The sequence below is a fragment of the Oncorhynchus keta genome, unplaced genomic scaffold (genome assembly GCF_023373465.1).
Source record: "Oncorhynchus keta strain PuntledgeMale-10-30-2019 unplaced genomic scaffold, Oket_V2 Un_contig_7562_pilon_pilon, whole genome shotgun sequence".
NCBI lineage: Eukaryota > Metazoa > Chordata > Actinopteri > Salmoniformes > Salmonidae > Oncorhynchus > Oncorhynchus keta.
The window spans coordinates 33040-57384 of record NW_026289535.1 but is presented as its reverse complement, the minus strand read 5'-3'; the positions used below and the strand labels follow the sequence as shown (position 1 = coordinate 57384).

At 50.1% G+C, this 24345-nt stretch overlaps 1 protein-coding gene and 3 long non-coding RNA genes across 14 annotated transcripts; 3 read left to right on the top strand and 1 right to left on the bottom strand.

The window, feature by feature from the left end:
- Positions 1-493: 493 nt before the first annotated feature.
- Positions 494-23739, top strand: LOC127926431 (eukaryotic translation initiation factor 3 subunit B-like). Its single transcript, XM_052511845.1, has 15 exons — positions 494-556; positions 663-791; positions 1113-1270; positions 4770-4901; positions 5981-6047; positions 6646-6692; positions 8022-8232; positions 9899-9974; positions 10913-11032; positions 13041-13119; positions 13233-13371; positions 17879-18004; positions 22210-22396; positions 22599-22707; positions 23518-23739. The coding sequence occupies exons 1-15, from the start codon at positions 503-505 to the stop codon at positions 23657-23659; spliced, it is 1776 nt and encodes a 591-aa protein (XP_052367805.1). The 5' UTR covers positions 494-502; the 3' UTR covers positions 23660-23739.
- On the bottom strand, positions 11040-12248 carry LOC127926434 (uncharacterized). 3 transcript variants are annotated; one of them, XR_008124156.1, is made up of 3 exons: positions 12172-12248; positions 11574-11798; positions 11040-11274 (listed from the first exon to the last, which is right to left on the bottom strand). It is a non-coding gene; the product is annotated as an uncharacterized LOC127926434 (long non-coding RNA). The 3 variants fall into 3 exon arrangements; XR_008124157.1 differs by having other exon boundaries at positions 11499-11723; XR_008124155.1 differs by having other exon boundaries at positions 11499-11648; positions 12099-12194.
- LOC127926432 (uncharacterized) lies at positions 14006-15682 on the top strand. Of its 3 annotated transcripts, none has more exons than XR_008124147.1 (4): positions 14006-14083; positions 14162-14395; positions 14435-15565; positions 15644-15682. It is a non-coding gene; the product is annotated as an uncharacterized LOC127926432 (long non-coding RNA). The 3 variants fall into 3 exon arrangements; XR_008124146.1 differs by having other exon boundaries at positions 14162-14551; positions 14747-15565; positions 15644-15676; XR_008124145.1 differs by having other exon boundaries at positions 14162-15565; positions 15644-15678.
- On the top strand, positions 16047-17592 carry LOC127926433 (uncharacterized). Of its 7 annotated transcripts, none has more exons than XR_008124153.1 (5): positions 16047-16328; positions 16623-16807; positions 17140-17176; positions 17214-17250; positions 17510-17519. It is a non-coding gene; the product is annotated as an uncharacterized LOC127926433 (long non-coding RNA). The 7 variants fall into 7 exon arrangements; XR_008124151.1 differs by lacking the exon at positions 17140-17176 and adding an exon at positions 16956-16992; XR_008124149.1 differs by lacking the exon at positions 17140-17176 and adding an exon at positions 16919-16955.
- Positions 23740-24345: the final 606 nt, after the last annotated feature.

Sequence of the window (24345 nt, the reverse complement as noted above, 5' to 3'; positions counted from 1 at the left end):
GCATCATTCCAGCTGTTATATGGGGTGTCTGGGGCATCATTCCAGCTGTTATATGGGGTGTCTGGGGCATCATTCCAGCTGTTATATGGGGTGTCTCAGGGGCATCATTCCAGCTGTTATATGGGGTGTCTGGGGGCATCATTCCAGCTGTTATATGGGGTGTTTGGGGCATCATTCCAGCTGTTATATGGGGTGTCTAGGGGCATCATTCCAGCTGTTATATGGGGTGTCTAGGGGGCATCATTCCAGCTGTTATATGGGGTGTCTAGGGGCATCATTCCAGCTGTTATATGGGGTGTCTAGGGGCATCATTCCAGCTGTTATATGGGGTGTCTGGGGGCATCATTCCAGCTGTTATATGGGGTGTTCAGGGCATCATTCCAGCTGTTATATGGGATGTTCTGGGCATCTAGGCACAACATCAACATGGCAGAAATGTTTGCCATAGATATACATGATATAGAACTGTCTGCTGTAGATGGTGACGTTGTGTTCCAGGTACATGAGCATCAGTGACGAGTGGGAGACTCCTGAGAAGCAGCCCTTCAAGGACTTTGTGAGTGTTACACACTGTCACTTCAACCACACGTTCAGAGAATACCCACCCGGTGTTGTGGAGGGGGGGGTCATTACTAACGGTCACTTCCTGTTTTGGTTGCCAGGGTAACATGCGTCACTGGATGGAGGACCCTGACTGTCGTGACCAGTACAGCGTCATCTACGAATCAGGAGAGAGGACCGCCATCTTCAACAACGACGCCAAGGATCCAATCGTCTCCGAGGAGAGGGCGGTGAGTCAACCAGTCGACCAATCACGACAGCGCAGTGAGATGATGGTTCAACCAATCAGAATTTTTTTTTTTTTTTTTTTTTTTTTGCACTGAGCACATTCTCCATCTACAGAAATACTTTTTACGGCTTTGATGCTCAAAAAAATAGAAGGCTTGATTGCGTAAATCAGAATCTTTGCCGTGTGGTGTTGTTATTGTATATTGATTAATTCTGAGGTTGTGGCCGTGTGGTGTTGTTATTGTATATTGATTAATTCTGAGGTTGTGGCCGTGTGGTGTTGTTATTGTATATTGATTAATTCTGAGGTTGTGTCCCTGTAGCGCTGGACGGAGACCTATGTGCGCTGGTCTCCCAAGGGAACCTACCTGGCCACGTTCCACCAGCGAGGCATTGCATTGTGGGGCGGAGAGAAGTTCAAGCAGATCCAACGTTTCAGCCACCAGGGAGTGTCTCTGATCGACTTCTCCCCCTGCGAGAGGTAACCAATCGCTAATGAATAATACATGCCTGTCTAGATCACATCTATGAAGCCTTATGGGGGGGGCAGGTAGCCTAGTGGTTAGGGGGGCGGCAGGTAGCCTAATGGTTAGGGGGGGGGGGTAGGCTAGTGGTTAGGGGGTTGTGGGCAGGTAGCCTAGTGGTTAGGGGGGCAGGTAGGCTAGTGGTTAGGGGGGGGGTGTCTAGCAGGTAGGCTAGTGGTTAGGGGGAGGGCAGGTAGACTAGTGGTTAGAGGGGGGGCAGGTAGACTAGTGTTTAGAGAGGGGGGCAGGTAGACTAGTGGTTAGAGGGGGGGTGGTGTTGTTATTGTAGGGTTGTGGCCTAGTGGTTAGAGGGGGCCTAGTGGTTAGAGGGGGGGGAATAGGTAGTGGTTAGGGGGGGCCTAGTGGGTTAGTCACTGGGAATAGGGGCCTAGTGGTTAGAGGTTGGACTTGTAATCCGAATAGGTTGCAAGATCAATCCTGGGAATAGCGGTGTGTCAACAAGGTAAAAAGTCTGTCGTGTCTGCCCCTGAAAAAGGCAGTTAACCCACTAGACCATCATTGAAAATAAGAATTTATTCTTAACTGGGAATAGGGTGTGTCTAGTTAAATAAAGGTAAAATAAAAATGAAGCTACATTACGTTGTTATAATGCTTACTTCCCTGATAGTAACTGAGGACCTTCAGGCCATAATGTAACTCTATGTAGTCTTATTAAGCCTTTTGGGAAGGTGTTATAGCGCTTCATAGGGATGTCACTGGGAATAGTGTGTCCCCTGATGGACACCGTGGTCACCCCATGCCCTAGTGGTAGCTCTGTCGGCACTGGGGCTGTGTGTGTGAAGCCTTGTGGGAAGCTACATCTAATCAAGGGTTATAATGATTGGTAGCTACAGGTAATGCCAGAATAAAGGGAAACCCCAACATAAAGTGTCTTAATAGGGTGTTGCACCACCAGCCAGAACAGCTTCGATGCTCACTGGGAATAGATTCTACGCGTTTCTAATTACTGAGGGGTGTGTCACGCTGGCGTAAGGGATCGGGAGACGGGCTAATCAGGGAATAGGGAATGTTGTTGTTATGTAATAGGCACGGGTGACTAATCACCAAGCAAACACGTATACAACACACAGGATTTAAACTCCAAAACTAGAGGGAATAGGGAGAGGTGTACACTGAATAAATAACACTGGGAATAGGGTGTGTCGCACAATGACTAACACACGGGAATAGACCCTGTAATCATGTGTCTAGTCACAATGACTAACACAATAGGTGTGTCTAGACCCTGGGAATCAGGGTGTGTCTAATCTGGGAAATGACACGGGAAAGCCCAAAACAGACAGCACAGGTACTCAGTCACGCACCAACACGACATTGTAACAATATATCGTCAGGACAATAGTAAACACAATAGGGCACACTTATACAATTACTAATCACTGGGAATAGGGTGTGTCTAATCACTGGGAATAGGGTGTGTCTAATCACTGGGAATAGGGTGTGTGTCTAATCACTGGGAATAGGGGTGTCTAGGTGTGTCTAATCACTGGGATAGGGTGTGTCTAATCACTGGGAATAGGGTGTGTCTAATCACTGGGAATAGGGTGTGTCTAATCACTGGGAATAGGGTGTGTCTAATCACTGGGAATAGGGTGTCTAATCACTGGGAATAGGGGCGTGTCCTAATCACTGGGAATAGGGGTGTCTAGCACTGGGAATCACACTGGGAATAGGGTGTGTCTAATCACTGGGAATAGGGCTAATCACTGGGAATCACTGGGAATAGGGTGTGTCTAATCACTGGGAATAGGGACACTGGGTGTGTCTAATCACTGGGAATAGGGACACTGGTGTGTGTCTAATCACTGGGAATAGGGACCTGGGGTGTGTCTAATCACTGGGAATAGGGACCTGGTGTGACTAATCACTGGGAATAGGGACACTGGGTGTGTCTAATCACTGGGAATAGGGACACTGGGAATGTGTCTAATCACTGGGAATAGGGACCTGGGAATAGGGACCGGGTGTCTAATCACTGGGAATAGGGACACGGGTGTGTCTAATCACTGGGAATAGGGACACTGGGAATAGGGACAGGGTGTGACTAATCACTGGGAATAGGGACAGGGTGTGTGTCTAATCACTGGGAATAGGGACCGGGTGTGACTAATCACTGGGAATAGGGACCTGGTGGGTGTGTCTAATCACTGGGAATAGGGACCGGGTGTGTCTAATCACTGGGAATAGGGACCGGGTGTGTCTAATCACTGGGAATAGGGACACTGGGTGTGTCTAATCGCTGGGAATAGGGACCGGGTGTGTCTAATCACTGGGAATAGGGACCGGGTGTGTCTAATCACTGGGAATAGGGACCTGGTGTGACTAATCACTGGGAATAGGGACCGGGTGTGTCTAATCACTGGGAATAGGGACCGGGTGTGTCTAATCACTGGGAATAGGGACCGGGTGTGTCTAATCACTGGGAATAGGGACCGGGTGTGTCTAATCACTGGGAATAGGGACCGGGTGTGTCTAATCACTGGGAATAGGGACCTGGTGTGTCTAATCACTGGGAATAGGGACAGGGTGTGACTAATCACTGGGAATAGGGACCGGGTGTGACTAATCACTGGGAATAGGGACCGGGTGTGACTAATCACTGGGAATAGGGACCTGGTGTGCATAATGAAAGTCCCGGAGGGATCCGTGACGATGTGAAACCGTTCTTCCACGATAAAGTCCTTAATTTGGTGTTTTGTTGACGGTGGTGTGAAAAACGCTCTCGGGCGCCGATCCAGAATCTCCCAGAAGTGTTAATAATAATAATAATAATATATGCCATTTAGCAGACGCTTATATCCAAAGCGACTTACAGTCATGTGTGCATACATTCTACGTATGGGTGGTCCCGGGAATCGAACCCTGGCGTTACAAGCGCCATGCTCTACCAACTGAGCTACAGAAGGACCTGTAGTCCTTCTGATTTGGGATCCAGTTACTGAGACTCCCTTTAAAACCCCTGGGTTCCTTTCCTCTTTCAAAGTCTCTGAGATCTCTTCCTCTAGCCATGCTAGCCAAGATAATGGGCAACTGGGCATTTTTATACATGACCTTATTTAATTTTTTAATTACCTTTATTTAACCAGGCAAGTCAGTTAAGAACATATTCTTATTTTCAATGACGGCCTAGGAACAGTGGGTTAACTGTCTGTTCAGGGGCAGAACGACAGATTTGTACCCTGTCAGCTCGGGGATTCGAACTTGCAACCTTCCGGTTACTAGTCCAACGCTCTAACCACTAGGCTACCCTGCCGCCCCTAAGCATGATGGGATGTTAATCGATGTACTTTGTACCCCCCTCGTTGACTCAAGTGTTTCCTTTCATTTTGGCAGTTACCCTGTACATGGTGAGCCTAGTGTGGTTATAACCTGTCTATGTCATCTGTACGAATCCTTATGAAGCTACACATAAAGGTGTTATATAATGCTTGCTAGGTACGTGGTGACGTTCAGTCCCCTGATGGACACTAAGGAGGACCCCCAGGCCATCATCATCTGGGACATTCTGACTGGCCAGAAGAAGAGAGGCTTTCACTGTGAGAGCTCCGCCCACTGGCCCATCTTCAAGTAAGGACTGACAACACACCTCTCTGTTTTTATGTCTCTATCCTGTTCCTGTCTCTACATCTTCTAGTAAGGCCTGACTACCCACCTCTCTGTTTTCATGTCTCTATCCTGTTCCTGTCTCTACATCTTCTAGTAAGGCCTGACTACCCACCCCTCTGTTTTCATGTCTCTACATCTTCTAGTAAGGCCTGACTACCCACCCCTCTGTTTTCTGTTTTCATGTTCCTGTCTCTACATCTTCTAGTAAGGCCTGACTACCCACCCCTCTGTTTTCATGTCTCTACATCTGTCTCTAGTAAGGCCTGACTACCCACCCCTCTGTTTTCATGTCTCTATCATCTGTCTAGTAAGGCCTGACTACCCACCCTCTCTGTTTTCATGTCTCTACATCTTCTAGTAAGGCCTGACTACCCACCCCTCTGTTCTCAGTAGCCATCTTCTAGAACTGACTAGCAGAACTTGTTTCTCATGCTTTCTGTCTTGGTTCTCTCCCTAGCTGCAGCGGTCTGTCTTCAGCTACCACCCCTCTCTTCCCTAACTGTCTTGGTTTCTGTCTCTAGCTGCAGCGGTCTGTCTTGTTTCTCTTCCCTAACTGTCTTGGTTCTCTCCCTAGCTGCAGCGGTCTGTCTTGGTTCTCTCCCTAATTGTCTTGGTTCTCTCCCCCCTAACTGCAGTGGTTTGTCTTGGTTCTCTCCCCTAATTGTCTTGGTTCTCTCCCTAACTGCAGTGGTCTGTCTTGGTTCTCCCCTAACTGTTTTGGTTCTCTCCCCTACCTGCAACGGTCTGTCTTGGTTCTCTCCCCTAACTGTCTTGGTTCTCTCCCCTAACTGTCTTGGTTCTCTCCCCTAACTGTCTTGGTTCTCTCCCCTAACTGTCTTGGTTCTCTCCCCTAACTGTCTTGGTTCTCTCCCCTAACTGTCTTGGTTCTCTCCCCTAACTGTCTTGGTTCTCTCCCCTAACTGTCTTGGTTCTCTCCCCTAACTGTCTTGGTTCTCTCCCCTAACTGTCTTGGTTCTCTCCCCTAATTGTCTTGGTTCTCTCCCTACCTGCATTGGTCTAACGTGTGTCTGTTTCTCCAGGTGGAGTCACGATGGGAAGTTCTTTGCCAGGATGACCCAGGACACACTGAGCATCTACGAGACCCCAGTAAGTCCCCACACTAAGCATCTACGAGACCCCAGTAAGTCCCCACACTGAGCATCTACGAGACCCCAGTAAGTCCCCACACTGAGCATCTACGAGACCCCAGTAAGTCCCCACACTGAGCATCTACGAGACCCCAGTAAGTCCCCACACTAAGCATCTACGAGACCCCAGTAAGTCCCCACACTGAGCATCTACGAGACCCCAGTAAGTCCCCACACTGAGCATCTACGAGACCCCAGTAAGTCCCCACACTGAGCATCTACGAGACCCCAGTAAGTCCCCACACTGAGCATCTACGAGACCCCAGTAAGTCCCCACACTGAGCATCTACGAGACCCCAGTAAGTCCCCACACTGAGCATCTACGAGACCCCAGTAAGTTAGATTGACCAGTATTACTCTGAGCGTCTATGACCCCAGTACGTTAGATTGACCATTATTACTCTGAGCGTCTATGACCCCAGTAAGTTAGATTGACTAGTATTACTCTGAGCGTCTGAGACCCCAGTAAGTTAGATTGACCAGTATTACTCTGAGTGTCTCTGTGTAACAGACTGGTGTGTCCATACTTAATAACATCCTGTTTTCTCCTGTCGTAGTCCATGGGCCTGTTGGATAAGAAGAGTCTGAAGATTAGTGGCATCAAGTAAGTCTTTATCCTGGTGATGTTGACCCTTAGAGACTAGTTACAGGAATACACCAGGTGATGACATCATAGCGGTGTGTGTGTGTATATATTAATTCAATCTGTTATGTCTTTATCCTGGGGATGTTGACCCTTAATCAGTCAGTTCAATCTGTTATGTCTTTATCCTGGTGATGTTGACCCTTAATCAGTCAGTTCAATCTGTTATGTCTTTATCCTGGGGATGTTGACCCTTAATCAGTCAGTTCAATCTGTTATGTCTTTATCCTGGTGATGTTGACCCTTAATCAGTCAGTTCAATCTGTTATGTCTTTATCCTGGTGATGTTGACCCTTAATCAGTCAGTTCAATCTGTTATGTCTTTATCCTGGGGGTGTTGACCCTTAATCAGTCAGTTCAATCTGTTATGTCTTTATCCTGGGGGTGTTGACCCTTAATCAGTCAGTTCAATCTGTTATGTCTTTATCCTGGGGGTGTTGACCCTTAAGAAGTCAGTTCAATCTGTTATGTCTTTATCCTGGGGGTGTTGACCCTTAATCAGTTAGTTCAATCTGTTATGTCTTTATCCTGGTGATGTTGACCCTTAATCAGTCAGTTCAATCTGTTATGTCTTTATCCTGGGGGTGTTGACCCTTAATCAGTCAGTTCAATCTGTTATGTCTTTATCCTGGGGTGTTGACCCTTAATCAGTCAGTTCAATCTGTTATGTCTTTATCCTGGGGTGTTGACCCCTTAATCAGTCAGTTCAATCTGTTATGTCTTTATCCTGGGGGTGTTGACCCTTAATCAGTCAGTTCAATCTGTTATGTCTTTATCCTGGGGGTGTTGACCCTTAATCAGTCAGTTCAATCTGTTATGTCTTTATCCTGGGGGTGTTGACCCTTAATCAGTCAGTTCAATCTGTTATGTCTTTATCCTGGGGGTGTTGACCCTTAATCAGTCAGTTCAATCTGTTATGTCTTTATCCTGGGGGTGTTGACCCTTAATCAGTTAGTTCAATCTGTTATGTCTTTATCCTGGTGATGTTGACCCTTAATCAGTCAGTTCAATCTGTTATGTCTTTATCCTGGGGATGTTGACCCTTAATCAGTCAGTTCAATCTGTTATGTCTTTATCCTGGGGATGTTGACCCTTAGAGACTAGTTAGAGGAATACCACCTGTCAGACAGAGACTAGTTAGAGGAATACACCAGGTGATGACATCATAGCGGTGTGTGTGTGTATATATTAATCCCCTCCTCCCCTCTGCAGGGACTTCTCCTGGTCCCCAGGTGATGACATCATAGCGGTGTGTGTGTGTATATATTAATCCCCTCCTCCCCTCTGCAGGGACTTCTCCTGGTCCCCAGGCGATAACATCATAGCGTTCTGGGTCCCCGAGGACAAAGACATCCCAGCCAGAGTGACTCTGATGCAGCTTCCCTCCAGACAGGAGATCAGAGTCAGGAACCTCTTCAATGTGGTGGACTGTAAACTCCACTGGCAGAGACAGGGAGACTACCTCTGTGTCAAGGTGGACCGGACACCTAAAGGAACTCAGGTTAGTGAAGGGGGGGGCAGAGACAGGAGACTACCTCTGTGTCAAGGTGGACCGGACACCTAAAGGAACTCAGGTTAGTGAAGGGGGGGCAGAGACAGGAGACTACCTCTGTGTCAAGGTGGACCGGACACCTAAAGGAACTCAGGTTAGTGAAGGGGGGGCAGAGACAGGGAGACTACCTCTGTGTCAAGGTGGACCGGACACCTAAAGGATCAGGTTAGTGAAGGGGGGCAGAGACAGGGAGACTACCTCTGTGTCAAGGTGGACCGGACACCTAAAGGAACTCAGGTTAGTGAAGGGGGGCAGAGACAGGAGACTACCTCTGTGTCAAGGTGGACCGGACACCTAAAGGAACTCAGGTTAGTGAAGGGGGGCAGAGACAGGGAGACTACCTCTGTGTCAAGGTGGACCGGACACCTAAAGGAACTCAGGTTAGTGAAGGGGGGGCAGAGACAGGGAGACTACCTCTGTGTCAAGGTGGACCGGACACCTAAAGGAACTCAGGTTAGTGAAGGGGGGCAGAGACAGGGAGACTACCTCTGTGTCAAGGTGGACCGGACACCTAAAGGAACTCAGGTTAGTGAAGGGGGGACAGAGACAGGGAGACTACCTCTGTGTCAAGGTGGACCGGACACCTAAAGGAACTCAGGTTAGTGAAGGGGGGGGGACAGAGACAGGGAGACTACCTCTGTGTCAAGGTGGACCGGACACCTAAAGGAACTCAGGTTAGTGAAGGGGGGACAGAGACAGGGAGACTACCTCTGTGTCAAGGTGGACCGGACACCTAAAGGAACTCAGGTTAGTGAAGGGGGGGGGACAGAGACAGGGAGACTACCTCTGTGTCAAGGTGGACCGGACACCTAAAGGAACTCAGGTTAGTGAAGGGGGGGGAGGAGAACAGAGACAGGGAGACTACCTCTGTGTCAAGGTGGACCGGACACCTAAAGGAACTCAGGTTAGTGAAGGGGGACAGAGACAGGAGACTACCTCTGTGTCAAGGTGGACCGGACACCTAAAGGAACTCAGGTTAGTGAAGGGGGCAGAGACAGGTAGACTACCTCTGTGTCAAGGTGGACCGGACACCTAAAGGAACTCAGGTTAGTGAAGGGGGGACAGAGACAGGAGACTACCTCTGTGTCAAGGTGGACCGGACACCTAAAGGAACTCAGGTTAGTGAAGGGGGGCAGAGACAGGGAGACTACCTCTGTGTCAAGGTGGACCGGACACCTAAAGGAACTCAGGTTAGTGAAGGGGGGACAGAGACAGGGAGACTACCTCTGTGTCAAGGTGGACCGGACACCTAAAGGAACTCAGGTTAGTGAAGGGGGGACAGAGACAGGAGACTACCTCTGTGTCAAGGTGGACCGGACACCTAAAGGAACTCAGGTTAGTGAAGGGGGAGAGAACAGGGGCAGTTAGACAGGAGGCTACCTCTGTGTCCTGGACCGGACACAGTCATTCTAAACCTCATCCTTACAAGTCTCCTTTCTCTCTCTGTCCTCATCCTGTCATTCTCTCATTGTCCTCTCCTTCATCATTCTCTGTCCTCTCCTATCCTCTCGTTCTCTCCTCCTGTCTGTCCTCTCCTCTCGTTCTCTCTCTCCTGTCTGTCCTCTCCTCTCGTTCTCTCCTCTCCTTCTCTCCTCTCGTTCTCTCCTTCTCTCAGGGTGTGGTGACCAACTTTGAGATCTTCAGGATGAGAGAGAAGCAGGTTCCTGTTGACGTGGTGGAGATGAAGGGAGACCCGGAATCTAAAACTGGTAACGCACACCCCCCACTTTGACAAGATGGACAGAACCCCCCACTGATAATGTACAGTAACACCACCAGGTGCAGTAACACCACTAGGTGCAGTAACACCACTAGGTGCAGTAACACCACTAGGTGCAGTAACACCACCAGGTGCAGTAACACCACCAGGTGCAGTAACACCACCAGGTGCAATAACACCACTAGGTGCAGTAACACCACTAGGTTACACCACTAGGTGCAGTAACACCACTAGGTAACACCACCAGGTATTGTAACACCACCAGGTGCAGTAACACCACCAGGTGCAGTGACACCACCAGGTGCAGTAACACCACCAGGTGCAGTAACACCACCAGGTGCAGTAACACCACCAGGTGCAGTAACACCACTAGGTGCAGTAACACCACCAGGTGCAGTAACACCACCAGGTGCAGTAACACCACCAGGTGCAGTAACACCACCAGGTGCAGTAACACCACCAGGTGCAGTAACACCACTAGGTGCAGTAACACCACTAGGTGCAGTAACACCACCAGGTGCAGTAACACCACCAGGTGCAGTAACACCACCAGGTACATTAACACCACCAGGTACATTAACACCACCAGGTGCAGTAACACCACTAGGTGCAGTAACACCACTAGGTGCCGTAACACCACTAGGTGCCGTAACACCACTAGGTAACACCACCAGGTATAGTAACACCACCAGGTGCAGTAACACCACTAGGTGCAGTAACACCACTAGGTATAGTAACACCACCAGGTGCAGTAACACCACCAGGTGCAGTAACACCACTAGGTGCAGTAACACCACTAGGTGCAGTAACACCACCAGGTGCAGTAACACCACTAGGTGCAGTAACACCACCAGGTGCAGTAACACCACCAGGTATAATAACACCAGTGTTGTCGTCCCCTAGCGGAGAGCATCATAGCGTTTGCCTGGGAACCCAACGGCAGTAAGTTTGCCGTCCTGCACGGTGAATCTCCCAGAATCAACGCCTCGTTCTACCACGTCAAGAACAACGGGAAGATAGAACTCATCAGTGAGTCCAACCTTTACCTGAGAATATCTCATGACTCTGTAATGTCTATAAGGATGTCTCCTCTCCCCCCTCTCTCTCAGTCCAACCTTTACCTGAGAATATCTCATGACTCTGTAATGTCTATAAGGATGTCTCCTCTCCCCCCTCTCTCTCAGTCCAACCTTTACCTGAGAATATCTCATGACTCTGTAATGTCTATAAGGATGTCTCCTCTCCCCCCTCTCTCTCAGTCCAACCTTTACCTGAGAATATCTCATGACTCTGTAATGTCTATAAGGATGTCTCCTCTCCCCCCCTCTCTCTCAGTCCAACCTTTACCTGAGAATATCTCATGACTCTGTAGTGTCTATAAGGATGTCTCCTCTCCCCCTCTCTCTCAGTCCAACCTTTACCTGAGAATATCTCATGACTCTGTAATGTCTATAAGGATGTCTCCTCTCCCCCTCTCTCTCTGTCCAACCTTTACCTGAGAATATCTCATGACTCTGTAATGTCTATAAGGATGTCTCCTCTCCCCCCTCTCTCTCTGTCCAACCTTTACCTGAGAATATCTCATGACTCTGTAATGTCTATAAGGATGTCTCCTCTCCCCCCTCTCTCTCAGTCCAACCTTTACCTGAGAATATCTCATGACTCTGTAATGTCTATAAGGATGTCTCCTCTCCCCCCTCTCTCTCAGTCCAACCTTTACCTGAGAATATCTCATGACTCTGTAATGTCTATAAGGATGTCTCCTCTCCCCCCTCTCTCTCAGTCCAACCTTTACCTGAGAATATCTCATGACTCTGTAATGTCTATAAGGATGTCTCCTCTCCCCCCTCTCTCTCAGTCCAACCTTTACCTGAGAATATCTCATGACTCTGTAATGTCTATAAGGATGTCTCCTCTCCTCCTCCTCTCTCTGTCCAACCTTTACCTGAGAATATCTCATGACTCTGTAATGTCTATAAGGATGTCTCCTCTCCCCCTCTCTCTCAGTCCAACCTTTACCTGAGAATATCTCATGACTCTGTAATGTCTATAAGGATGTCTCCTCTCCCCCCCTCTCTCTCAGTCCAACCTTTACCTGAGAATATCTCATGACTCTGTAATGTCTATAAGGATGTCTCCTCTCCCCTCTCTCTCAGTCCAACCTTTACCTGAGAATATCTCATGACTCTGTAATGTCTATAAGGATCGTTATTCCGTCTCTACTGTTGTCAGACGTCGTATTCAGTCCTTTGGCAAACAACACAGTCTGTTACTGTAACATTCTCTCTCCTCTCCTCCTCCTCTCCTCTCCTCCCCCTTCTCTCTCCTCTCCTCCCCCCTTCTCTCTCCTCCCCCGCCTTGTCTCTCCTCTCCTCCCCCCTTCTCTCTCCTCTCCTCCTCCCCCTCTCCTCTCCTCCCCCCCTTCTCTCCCTCCCCCCCCCTCTCCTCTCTCCTCCCCCCCCTCCCTCTCCTCCCCCTTCTCTCTCCTCTCCTCCCCCTTCTCTCCTCCTCCCCGCCTTGTCTCTCCTCTCCTCCCCCCTTCTCTCTCCTCTCTCCCCCTCTCCTCCCCCTCTCTCCTCCCCCTTCTCTCCTCCCCCCCTCCTCTCTCCTCCCCCCCTCTCTCCTCTCCTCTCCCCCTCTCCTCTCCTCCCCCCTCCTCTCCCTCCTCTCCTCCCCCTCTCCTCTCTCCTCTCCCCCTCCCCCCCTCTCTCTCCTCCCCCCTCTCTCTCCTCCCTCCCCCCTCTCTCCTCCCCCTTCTCTCTCCTCTCCCCTCCCCCCTTCTCTCTCCTCTCCTCCCCCCTTCTCTCTCCTCTCCTCTCCCCCCTCTCTCCTCCTCTCCCCCCCCTCTCTCCTCTCCTCCCCCTCTCTCCCTCTCCTCCTCCCCCCTCTCTCTCTCCTCCCCCCTTCTCTCTTCTCTCCCCCCCCTTCCCTCTCCCCCCCCTTCTCTCCTCTCCCCCACCTTCTCTCTCCTCTCCTCTCTCCTCCTCCTCCCTCCTCCCCCCTCCCCCTCCTCTCCTCCTCTCCCTTCTCTCTCCAGAGATGTTTGACAAGCAGCAGGCCAACAGCATCTTCTGGAGTCCTCAGGGACAGTTCATGGTGCTGGCTGGACTCAGGAGGTACAAGACCTGTGTGTGTGTGTGTGTGTGTGTGTGTGTGTGTGTGTGTGTGTGTGTGTGTGTGTGTGTGTGATATATCTCCCCTCCTGTGTTAACCCTGTCCTCTCCTCCAGTATGAATGGGGCCCTGGCGTTTGTGGACACCTCTGACTGCACCATGATGAACATGGTTGAACACTACATGGCCTCTGACGTAGAGTGGGACCCTACGGGACGATACCTGGTGACCTCTGTGTCCTGGTGGAGTCACAAGGTACACCTGACACACACACCTCACACACCTCTGATGTAGAGTGGGACCCTACGGGACGATACCTGGTGACCTCTGTGTCCTGGTGGAGTCACAAGGTACACCTGACACACACACACCTCACACACCTCTGATGTAGAGTGGGACCCTACGGGACGATACCTGGTGACCTCTGTGTCCTGGTGGAGTCACAAGGTACACCTGACACACACACACACACCACCTCACACACTTCTGACGTAGAGTGGGACCCTACGGGACGATACCTGGTGACCTCTGTGTCCTGGTGGAGTCACAAGGTACACCTGACACACACACACCCTGACACAAACACAGGGAATAAACTCTGATACACACACCTGACACACACACATGACACACCTGACTTAAACACAGGGAATAAACTCTGATACACACACCACACCTCTCACACACACACTCTCACACACACACCTCTCACACACACACCTGACACACACACACACCTGACACACACACACCTGACACACACAAACACAGGCAATAAACTCCTGCTGTCATGTTTATTTAAATGGAAGATCAACCAAATGAAGGTTGGTTTGTACCACAATAATTAACCGATGATATCAGGCCACTCTGGGCCGTGATTACAGACAGGGTAGCCTAGTGGTTCGAGCGTTGGACTAGTAACCAGCAGGTAGCCTAGTGGTTAGAGCGTTGGACTAGTAACCAGCAGGTAGCCTAGTGGTTAGAGCGTTGGACTAGTAACCGGCAGGTAGACTAGTGGTTAGAGCGTTGGACTAGTAACCAGCAGGTAGCCTAGTGGTTAGAGCGTTGGACTAGTAACCAGCAGGTAGCCTAGTGGTTAGAGCGTTGGACTAGTAACCAGCAGGTAGCCTAGTGGTTAGAGCGTTGGGCTAGTAACCAGCAGGTAGCCTAGTGGTTAGAGCGTTGGACTAGTAACCAGCAGGTAGCCTAGTGGTTAGAGCGTTGGACTAGTAACCAGCAGGTAGCCTAGTGGTCAGAGCGTTGGACTAGTAACCAGCAGGTAGCCTAGTGGTCAGAGCGTTGGACTAGTAACCAGCAGGTAGCCTAGTGGTTAGAGCGTTGGACTAGTAACCAGCAGGTAGCCTAGTGGTTAGAGCGTTGGACTAGTAACCAGCAGGTAGACTAGTGGTTAGAGCGTTGGACTAGTAACCAGCAGGTAGCCTAGTGGTTAGAGCGTTGGACTAGTAACCAGCAGGTAGCCTAGTGGTTAGAGCGTTGGACTAGTAACCAGCAGGTAGCCTAGTGGTCAGAGCGTTGGACTAGTAACCAGCAGGTAGCCTAGTGGTTAGAGCGTTGGACTAGTAACCAGCAGGTAGCCTAGTGGTCAGAGCGTTGGACTAGTAACCAGCAGGTAGACTAGTGGTTAGAGCGTTGGACTAGTAACCAGCAGGTAGCCTAGTGGTCAGAGCGTTGGACTAGTAACCAGCAGGTAGCCTAGTGGTCAGAGCGTTGGACTAGTAACCAGCAGGTAGCCTAGTGGTTAGAGCGTTGGACTAGTAACCAGCAGGTAGCCTAGTGGTTAGAGCGTTGGACTAGTAACCAGCAGGTAGCCTAGTGGTTAGAGCGTTGGACTAGTAACCAGCAGGTAGCCTAGTGGTTAGAGCGTTGGACTAGTAACCAGCAGGTAGCCTAGTGGTTAGAGCGTTGGACTAGTAACCAGCAGGTAGCCTAGTGGTTAGAGCGTTGGACTAGTAACCAGCAGGTAGCCTAGTGGTTAGAGTGTTGGACTAGTAACCAGCAGGTAGCCTAGTGGTTAGAGCGTTGGACTAGTAACCAGCAGGTAGCCTAGTGGTTAGAGCGTTGGACTAGTAACCAGCAGGTAGCCTAGTGGTTAGAGCGTTGGACTAGTAACCAGCAGGTAGCCTAGTGGTTAGAGCGTTGGACTAGTAACCAGCAGGTAGCCTAGTGGTTAGAGCGTTGGACTAGTAACCAGCAGGTAGCCTAGTGGTTAGAGCGTTGGACTAGTAACCAGCAGGTAGCCTAGTGGTTAGAGCGTTGGACTAGTAACCAGCAGGTAGCCTAGTGGTTAGAGCGTTGGACTAGTAACCAGCAGGTAGCCTAGTGGTTAGAGCGTTGGACTAGTAACCAGCAGGTAGCCTAGTGGTTAGAGCGTTGGACTAGTAACCAGCAGGTAGACTAGTGGTTAGAGCGTTGGACTAGTAACCAGCAGGTAGCCTAGTGGTCAGAGCGTTGGACTAGTAACCAGCAGGTAGCCTAGTGGTCAGAGCGTTGGACTAGTAACCAGCAGGTAGACTAGTGGTTAGAGCGTTGGACTAGTAACCAGCAGGTAGCCTAGTGGTCAGAGCGTTGGACTAGCAGTGTTTGTGATTACACCCTGATGAAGACAGCAGTGTTTGTGATTACACCCTGATGAAGACAGCAGTGTTTGTGATTACACTGTGCTTCTACACCTGCATTGCTTGCTGTTTGGGGTTTTAGGCTGGGTTTCTGTACAGCACTTTGAGATATCAGCTGATGTACTAAGGGCTATATAAATACATTTGATTTGATTTGAAAACAGCTTGGCTGTTGAAACGTTGGTAATTTTTAAATTATTTTTTGCATCTGAGCTCCTAGAGTGTGCGGCTCTCTTTAATGTTCAAGTTTTCTACTCTGCTAGCCAGCACCTCTCCTAAACAGGTGTTCTCCCCTAGCCAGCACCTCTCCTAAACAGGTGTTCTACTCCCCTAGCCAGCACCTCTCCTAAACAGGTGTTCTCCTCCCCTAGCCAGCACCTCTCCTAAACAGGTGTTCTACTCTGCTAGCCAGCACCTCTCCTAAACAGGTGTTCTACTCTGCTAGCCAGCACCTCTCCTAAACAGGTGTTCTACTCCCCTAGCCAGCACCTCTCCTAAACAGGTGTTCTACTCCCCTAGCCAGCACCTCTCCTAAACAGGTGTTCTACTCTGCTAGCCAGCACCTCTCCTAAACAGGTGTTCTAATCTGCTAGCCAGCACCTCTCCTAAACAGGTGTTCTACTCCGCTAGCCAGCACCTCTCCTAAACAGGTGTTCTAATCTGCTAGCCAGCACCTCTCCTAAACAGGTGTTCTAATCTGCTAGCCAGCACCTCTCCTAAACAGGTGTTCTACTCTGCTAGCCAGCACCTCTCCTAAACAGGTGTTCTACTCTGCTAGCCAGCACCTCTCCTAAACAGGTGTTCTACTCCCTAGCCAGCACCTCTCCTAACCAGGTGTTCTACTCCCCAGCCAGCACCTCTCCTAAACAGGTGTTCTACTCCGCTAGCCAGCACCTCTCCTAAACAGGTGTTCTACTCCGCTAGCCAGCACCTCTCCTAAACAGGTGTTCTACTCTGCTAGCCAGCACCTCTCCTAAACAGGTGTTCTACTCCCCTAGCCAGCACCTCTCCTAAACAGGTGTTCTACTCTGCTAGCCAGCACCTCTCCTAAACAGGTGTTCTACTCTGCTAGCCAGCACCTCTCCTAAACAGGTGTTCTACTCTGCTAGCCAGCACCTCTCCTAAACAGGTGTTCTACTCCCCTAGCCAGCACCTCTCCTAAACAGGTGTTCTACTCCCCTAGCCAGCACCTCTCCTAAACAGGTGTTCTACTCCCCTAGCCAGCACCTCTCCTAAACAGGTGTTCTACTCCCCTAGCCAGCACCTCTCCTAAACAGGTGTTCTACTCCGCTAGCCAGCACCTCTCATAAACAGGTGTTCTACTCCCTAGCCAGCACCTCTCCTAAACAGGTGTTCTAATCTGCTAGCCAGCACCTCTCCTAAACAGGTGTTCTACTCCCCTAGCCAGCACCTCTCCTAAACAGGTGTTCTACTCCGCTAGCCAGCACCTCTCCTAAACAGGTGTTCTACTCTGCTAGCCAGCACCTCTCCTAAACAGGTGTTCTACTCCCCTAGCCAGCACCTCTCCTAAACAGGTGTTCTACTCCGCTAGCCAGCACCTCTCCTAAACAGGTGTTCTACTCCGCTAGCCAGCACCTCTCCTAAACAGGTGTTCTACTCCGCTAGCCAGCACCTCTCCTAAACAGGTGTTCTACTCCGCTAGCCAGCACCTCTCCTAAACAGGTGTTCTACTCTGCTAGCCAGCACCTCTCCTAAACAGGTGTTCTACTCCGCTAGCCAGCACCTCTCCTAAACAGGTGTTCTACTCCGCTAGCCAGCACCTCTCCTAAACAGGTGTTCTACTCTGCTAGCCAGCACCTCTCCTAAACAGGTGTTCTACTCTGCTAGCCAGCACCTCTCCTAAACAGGTGTTCTACTCTGCTAGCCAGCACCTCTCCTAAACAGGTGTTCTACTCTGCTAGCCAGCACCTCTCCTAAACAGGTGTTCTACTCCCCTAGCCAGCACCTCTCCTAAACAGGTGTTCTACTCCCCTAGCCAGCACCTCTCCTAAACAGGTGTTCTACTCTGCTAGCCAGCACCTCTCCTAAACAGGTGTTCTACAGTGTGTTATTATCTGAGCCATACCAAGTGTGTTTAAAAAAAAAGGGGTTGTCTCTCCCGTCAGGTGGACAATGCCTATTGGCTGTGGACCTTCCAGGGGCGTCTCCTCCAGAAGAACAACAAGGACCGTTTCTGTCAGCTACTCTGGAGACCTCGGCCTGCTACCCTGCTCACACAGGACTCCATCAAGGTAGTTATCTCTGTGTGTGTGTGTGTGTGTGTGTGTGTGTGTGTGTGTGTGTCCAGTGTTTATAAAGGGTATTTACTCTGTCATCAAGGTTGTTTTAAACCAATAGAATCCAAAAACTTGTTCAGTGTCTGGACAAGTAGTGACTTCTGTCTAAACTTCTGTGTGTCGAAAGAGTTTTGTTGTAATGTGTCTGACTGCGTATATATAACATCAGCTAAGCTTGGACCCTTGATGGTCTTGGTGCTACTATAACATCAGCTAAGCTGGGACCCTGACAGTCTTGTTGCTACTATAACATGGGCTTAGCCGGGACCCTGACAGTCTTGTTGCTACTATAACATCAGCTAAGCTGGGACCCTGACAGTCTTGTTGCTACTATAACATGGGCTTAGCTGGGACCCTTGATGGTCTTGGTGCTACTATAACATCAGCTAAGCTGGGACCCTGACAGTCTTGTTGCTACTATAACATGGGCATAGCCGGGACCCTTGGTGTTGACAGTCTTGTTGCTACTATAACATGGGCTTAGCCGACCCTTGATGGTCTTGGTGCTACTATAACATGGGCTTAGCCGGGACCCTGACAGTCTTGTTGCTACTATAACATGGGCTTAGCCGACCCTTGATGGTCTTGTTGCTACTATAACATGGGCTTAGCCGGGACCCTTGCCGGTCTTGTTGCTACTATAACATGGGCTTAGCCGGGACCCTTGATGGTCTTGTTGCTACTATAACATGGGCTTAGCCGGGACCCTTGCCGGTCTTGTTGCTACTATAACATGGGCTTAGCCGACCCTTGATGGTCTCGTTGCTACTATAACATGGGCTTAGCCGACCCTTGCCGGTCTTGTTGCTACTATAACATGGGCTTAGCCGGGACCCTTGATGGTCTCGTTGCTACTATAACATGGGCTTAGCCGGGACCCTTGATGGTCTTGTTGCTACTATAACATGGGCTTAGCCGGGACCCTGACAGTCTCGTTGCTACTATAACATGGGCTTAGCCGGGACCCTTGGTGGTCTTGTTGCTACTATAACATGGGCTTAGCTGGGACCCTTGATGGTCTTGTTGCTACTATAACATGGGCTTAGCCGGGACCCTTGCCGGTCTTGTTGCTACTATAACATGGGCTTAGCCGGGACCCTTGATGGTCTTGGTGCTACTATAACATGGGCTTAGCCGGGACCCTGACAGTCTTGTTGCTACTATAACATGGGCTTAGCCGGGACCCTTGATGGTCTTGTTGCTACTATAACATGGGCTTAGCCGGGACCCTTGCCGGTCTTGTTGCTACTATAACATGGGCTTAGCCGGGACCCTTGACAGTCTTGTTGCTACTATAACATGGGCTTAGCCGGGACCCTTGGGGGTCTTGTTGCTACTATAACATGGGCTTAGCCGGGACCCTGACAGTCTTGTTGCTACTATAACATGGGCTTAGCTGGGACCCTTGGTGGTCTTGTTGCTACTATAACATGGGCTTAGCCGGGACCCTGACAGTCTTGTTGCTACTATAACATGGGCTTAGCCGGGACCCTGACAGTCTTGTTGCTACTATAACATGGGCTTAGCTGGGACCCTTGATGGTCTTGTTGCTACTATAACATGGGCTTAGCCGGGACCCTTGGTGGTCTTGTTGCTACTATAACATGGGCTTAGCTGGGACCCTTGATGGTCTTGTTGCTACTATAACATGGGCTTAGCCGGGACCCTGACAGTCTTGTTGCTACTATAACATGGGCTTAGCCGGGACCCTGACAGTCTTGTTGCTACTATAACATGGGCTTAGCCGGGACCCTTAATGGTCTTGTTGCTACTATAACATGGGCTTAGCCGGGACCCTTGGTGGTCTTGTTGCTACTATAACATGGGCTTAGCCAGGACCCTGACAGTCTTGTTGCTACTATAACATGGGCTTAGCCGGGACCCTTGGTGGTCTTGTTGCTACTATAACATGGGCTTAGCTGGGACCCTTGATGGTCTTGTTGCTACTATAACATGGGCTTAGCTGGGACCCTTGATGGTCTTGTTGCTACTATAACATGAGCTTAGCCGGGACCCTGACTGTCTTTTGCTACTATAACATGGGCTTAGCTGGGACCCTTGATGGTCTTGTTGCTACTATAACATGGGCTTAGCCGGGACCCTTGCCGGTCTTGTTGCTACTATAACATGGGCTTAGCCGGGACCCTTGATGGTCTCGTTGCTACTATAACATGGGCTTAGCCGGGACCCTTGGTGGTCTTGTTGCTACTATAACATGGGCTTAGCTGGGACCCTTGATGGTCTTGTTGCTACTATAACATGGGCTTAGCCCCTTGCCGGTCTTGTTGCCCTATAACATGGGCTTAGCGGGACCCTTGATGGTCTCGTTGCTACTATAACATGGGCTTAGCCGGGACCCTTGATGGTCTTGTTGCTACTATAACATGGGCTTAGCCGGGACCCTGACAGTCTTGTTGCTACTATAACATGGGCTTAGCCGGGACCCTGACAGTCTTGTTGCTACTATAACATGTCTTGTTGCTACTATAACATGGGCTTAGCTGGGACCCTTGATGGTCTTGTTGCTACTATAACATGGGCTTAGCCGGGACCCTTGCCGGTCTTGTTGCTACTATAACATGGGCTTAGCCGGGACCCTTGATGGTCTTGGTGCTACTATAACATGGGCTTAGCCGGGACCCTGACAGTCTTGTTGCTACTATAACATGGGCTTAGCCGGGACCCTTGATGGTCTTGTTGCTACTATCACATGGGCTTAGCCGGGACCCTTGCCGGTCTTGTTGCTACTATAACATGGGCTTAGCCGGGACCCTTGACAGTCTTGTTGCTACTATAACATGGGCTTAGCCGGGACCCTTGCCGGTCTTGTTGCTACTATAACATGGGCTTAGCCGGGACCCTGACAGTCTTGTTGCTACTATAACATGGGCTTAGCCGACCCTGACAGTCTTGTTGCTACTATAACATGGGCTTAGCTGGGACCCTTGATGGTCTTGTTGCTACTATAACATGGGCTTAGCCGGGACCCTTGATGGTCTTGTTGCTACTATAACATGGGCTTAGCCGGGACCCTGACAGTCTTGTTGCTACTATAACATGGGCTTAGCTGGGACCCTTGATGGTCTTGTTGCTACTATAACATGGGCTTAGCCGGGACCCTTGGTGGTCTTGTTGCTACTATAACATGGGCTTAGCTGGGACCCTTGATGGTCTTGTTGCTACTATAACATGGGCTTAGCCGGGACCCTGACAGTCTTGTTGCTACTATAACATGGGCTTAGCCGGGACCCTGACAGTCTTGTTGCTACTATAACATGGGCTTAGCCGGGACCCTGACAGTCTTGTTGCTACTATAACATGGGCTTAGCCGGGACCCTGACAGTCTTGTTGCTACTATAACATGGGCTTAGCCGGGACCCTTGGTGGTCTTGTTGCTACTATAACATGGGCTTAGCCGGGACCCTGACAGTCTTGTTGCTACTATAACATGGGCTTAGCCGGGACCCTTGATGGTCTTGTTGCTACTATAACATGGGCTTAGCCGGGACCCTTGATGGTCTTGTTGCTACTATAACATGGGCTTAGCCGGGACCCTTGCCGGTCTTGTTGCTACTATAACATGGGCTTAGCCGGGACCCTGACAGTCTTGTTGCTACTATAACATGGGCTTAGCTGGGACCCTTGATGGTCTTGGTGCTACTATAACATGGGCTTAGCCGGGACCCTTGATGGTCTTGTTGCTACTATAACATGGGCTTAGCCGGGACCCTGACAGTCTTGTTGCTACTATAACATGGGCTTAGCCGGGACCCTTGGTGGTCTTGTTGCTACTATAACATGGGCTTAGCTGGGACCCTTGATGGTCTTGTTGCTACTATAACATGGGCTTAGCCGGGACCCTGACAGTCTTGTTGCTACTATAACATGGGCTTAGCCGGGACTCTTGATGGTCTTGTTGCTACTATAACATGGGCTTAGCCGGGACCCTTGATGGTCTTGTTGCTACTATAACATGGGCTTAGCCGGGACCCTTGATGGTCTTGTTGCTACTATAACATGGGCTTAGCCGGGACCCTTGATGGTCTTGTTGCTACTATAACATGGGCTTAACCGGGACCCTTGGTGGTCTTGTTGCTACTATAACATGGGCTTCGCGTGTAACGTGTTTTTCTTCTTGTGTTTTGACCCGTGTTCCCCAGGTGATAAAGAAGGACCTGAAGAAGTACTCTAAGATCTTTGAGCAGAAGGATCGCCTGAGCCAGTCGAAGGCCTCCAGGGAGCTGGTGGACAAGAGGAGGAGCATGATGGAGGACTACCGTACCTACCGGGAGGCTGCCCTGCAGCAGCACCACGAACAGAAGACTGCCCGCCTGCAGCTCCGAGGAGGTACGTAGATAACCCCCCGCAGCTCCGAGGAGGTACGTATAGATAAGCCCCCCCGCAGCTCCGGGGAGGTACGTAGATAAGCCCCCTGATCTATGGCGGCCCAGACTCCAACTGTCTCACGCTACAGAAACAGGGAGATGGGCCGTTCTGGCTTGGGGACCAGGCTTACTAAGCTTGACCCCTGACCTCTCTCTGTCTCTAGGAGTGGACACTGACGAGCTGGACAGTAACACAGATGACTGGGAGGAGGAGACCATTGAGTTTTTATCAACGAAGAAATCATTCCCCTCGGAGAGTAGTCCCCTTCGCAGGTAACACCCAAACGCACACTACTACACACACACTACTACACACACACTACCCAAACGCACGCTACCTACACACACACTCCACACACACACACACGACTACACACACACACTACCCACACACACGCACTACCCACACACACGCACTACCCACACACACGCACTACCCACACACACGCACTACCCACACACACGCACTACCCACACACACGCACTACCCACACACACGCACTACCCACACACACTCACTACCCACACACACGCACTACCCACACACACGCACTACCCACACACACTCACTACCCAAACACACTCACTACCCAAACACACTCACTACCCAAACACACTCACTACCCAAACACACTCACTACCCAAACACACTCACTACCCAAACACACTCACTACCCAAACACACTCACTACCCAAACACACTCACTACCCACACACACTCACTACCCAAACACACGTACTACCCACACACACTCACTACCTACACACTCACACTACCTACACACACTCACACTACCTACACACACTCACACTACCCACACACACTCACACTACCTACACACACTCACACACACTGCCTACACACACACACTGCCTACACACACACCTACACGCACACACACACTACCTACCGCCCACACACACACACTGCCTACACACACACACTGCCTACACACACACACACTGCCTACACACACACACACTGCCTACACACACACACACTGCCTACACACACACACTGCCTACACACACTAACTGGCTGTGGTTTTGACGGTCTCTCACCCCCCCCCCCTTTCTCTCCAGGTCCATTTTTGCGTGGGGACTAGAGGGGGGGGGCGTTGCCTTGTCGACTGGAGGAGGGAAAACTACGCTGAGAATCTTGGGAGTCGCCAGAGTTCCACCATTCTCTCTTTGTGACATCATCAAAGCGTGCCTTGTGGTATAGCGACTACAGCAAGCTAACAACTGAGGGAGGAGGGAGGAAACCAACTTTTAAACTCTTAATTTTTTATTCATCACCTTGGTCTTTTTGCCACTTTTTAAATAGAACGATACTGTTTTTTTTCTCATAATCTATCCTCGCTCACTCACTCTCTATCCTTATCTTGACTACACACCCCCCTTGCAGTCTTTAACCGTCGTTACCGTGGCAACGGTCACACCTTACCATAACGAGACGGAGACCACCACCACCGGGAGGGATGAGGACTGGGTGTGTGACGTGGCAGTGTGTGTGTGAGGCTAGAGAGGGTGTTCTCCTGATGACCAAACGTTCAAGGCTGTGTTGCAGTAGTAGTAGTAGTAGTGTGTTGAAGTGGCGTTATCCTCCTCCGTTTAGACTACCTGACGTTGTTGTTGTTGTTGTTGTTGTTGTCATACTAGACCACAACTATCACATGATCTTCCACGGCAATAAAGATAAACGTCATACAAATCATCCTCTCTTGTCTGTGGTTTTTACATATTCATGTGTTGAAAGTGTTTTATATATTTATTAATGTGTTGAAAGTGTTTTATATTTTCTCTATTTAGCCAGACGTTCATTAACTGGTGTCCTGTCTTCAACTAAGGTGCATCGTACCGTTCATTAACTGGTGTCCTGTCTTCACGGTAAATTGTTTGTGTTCCTCA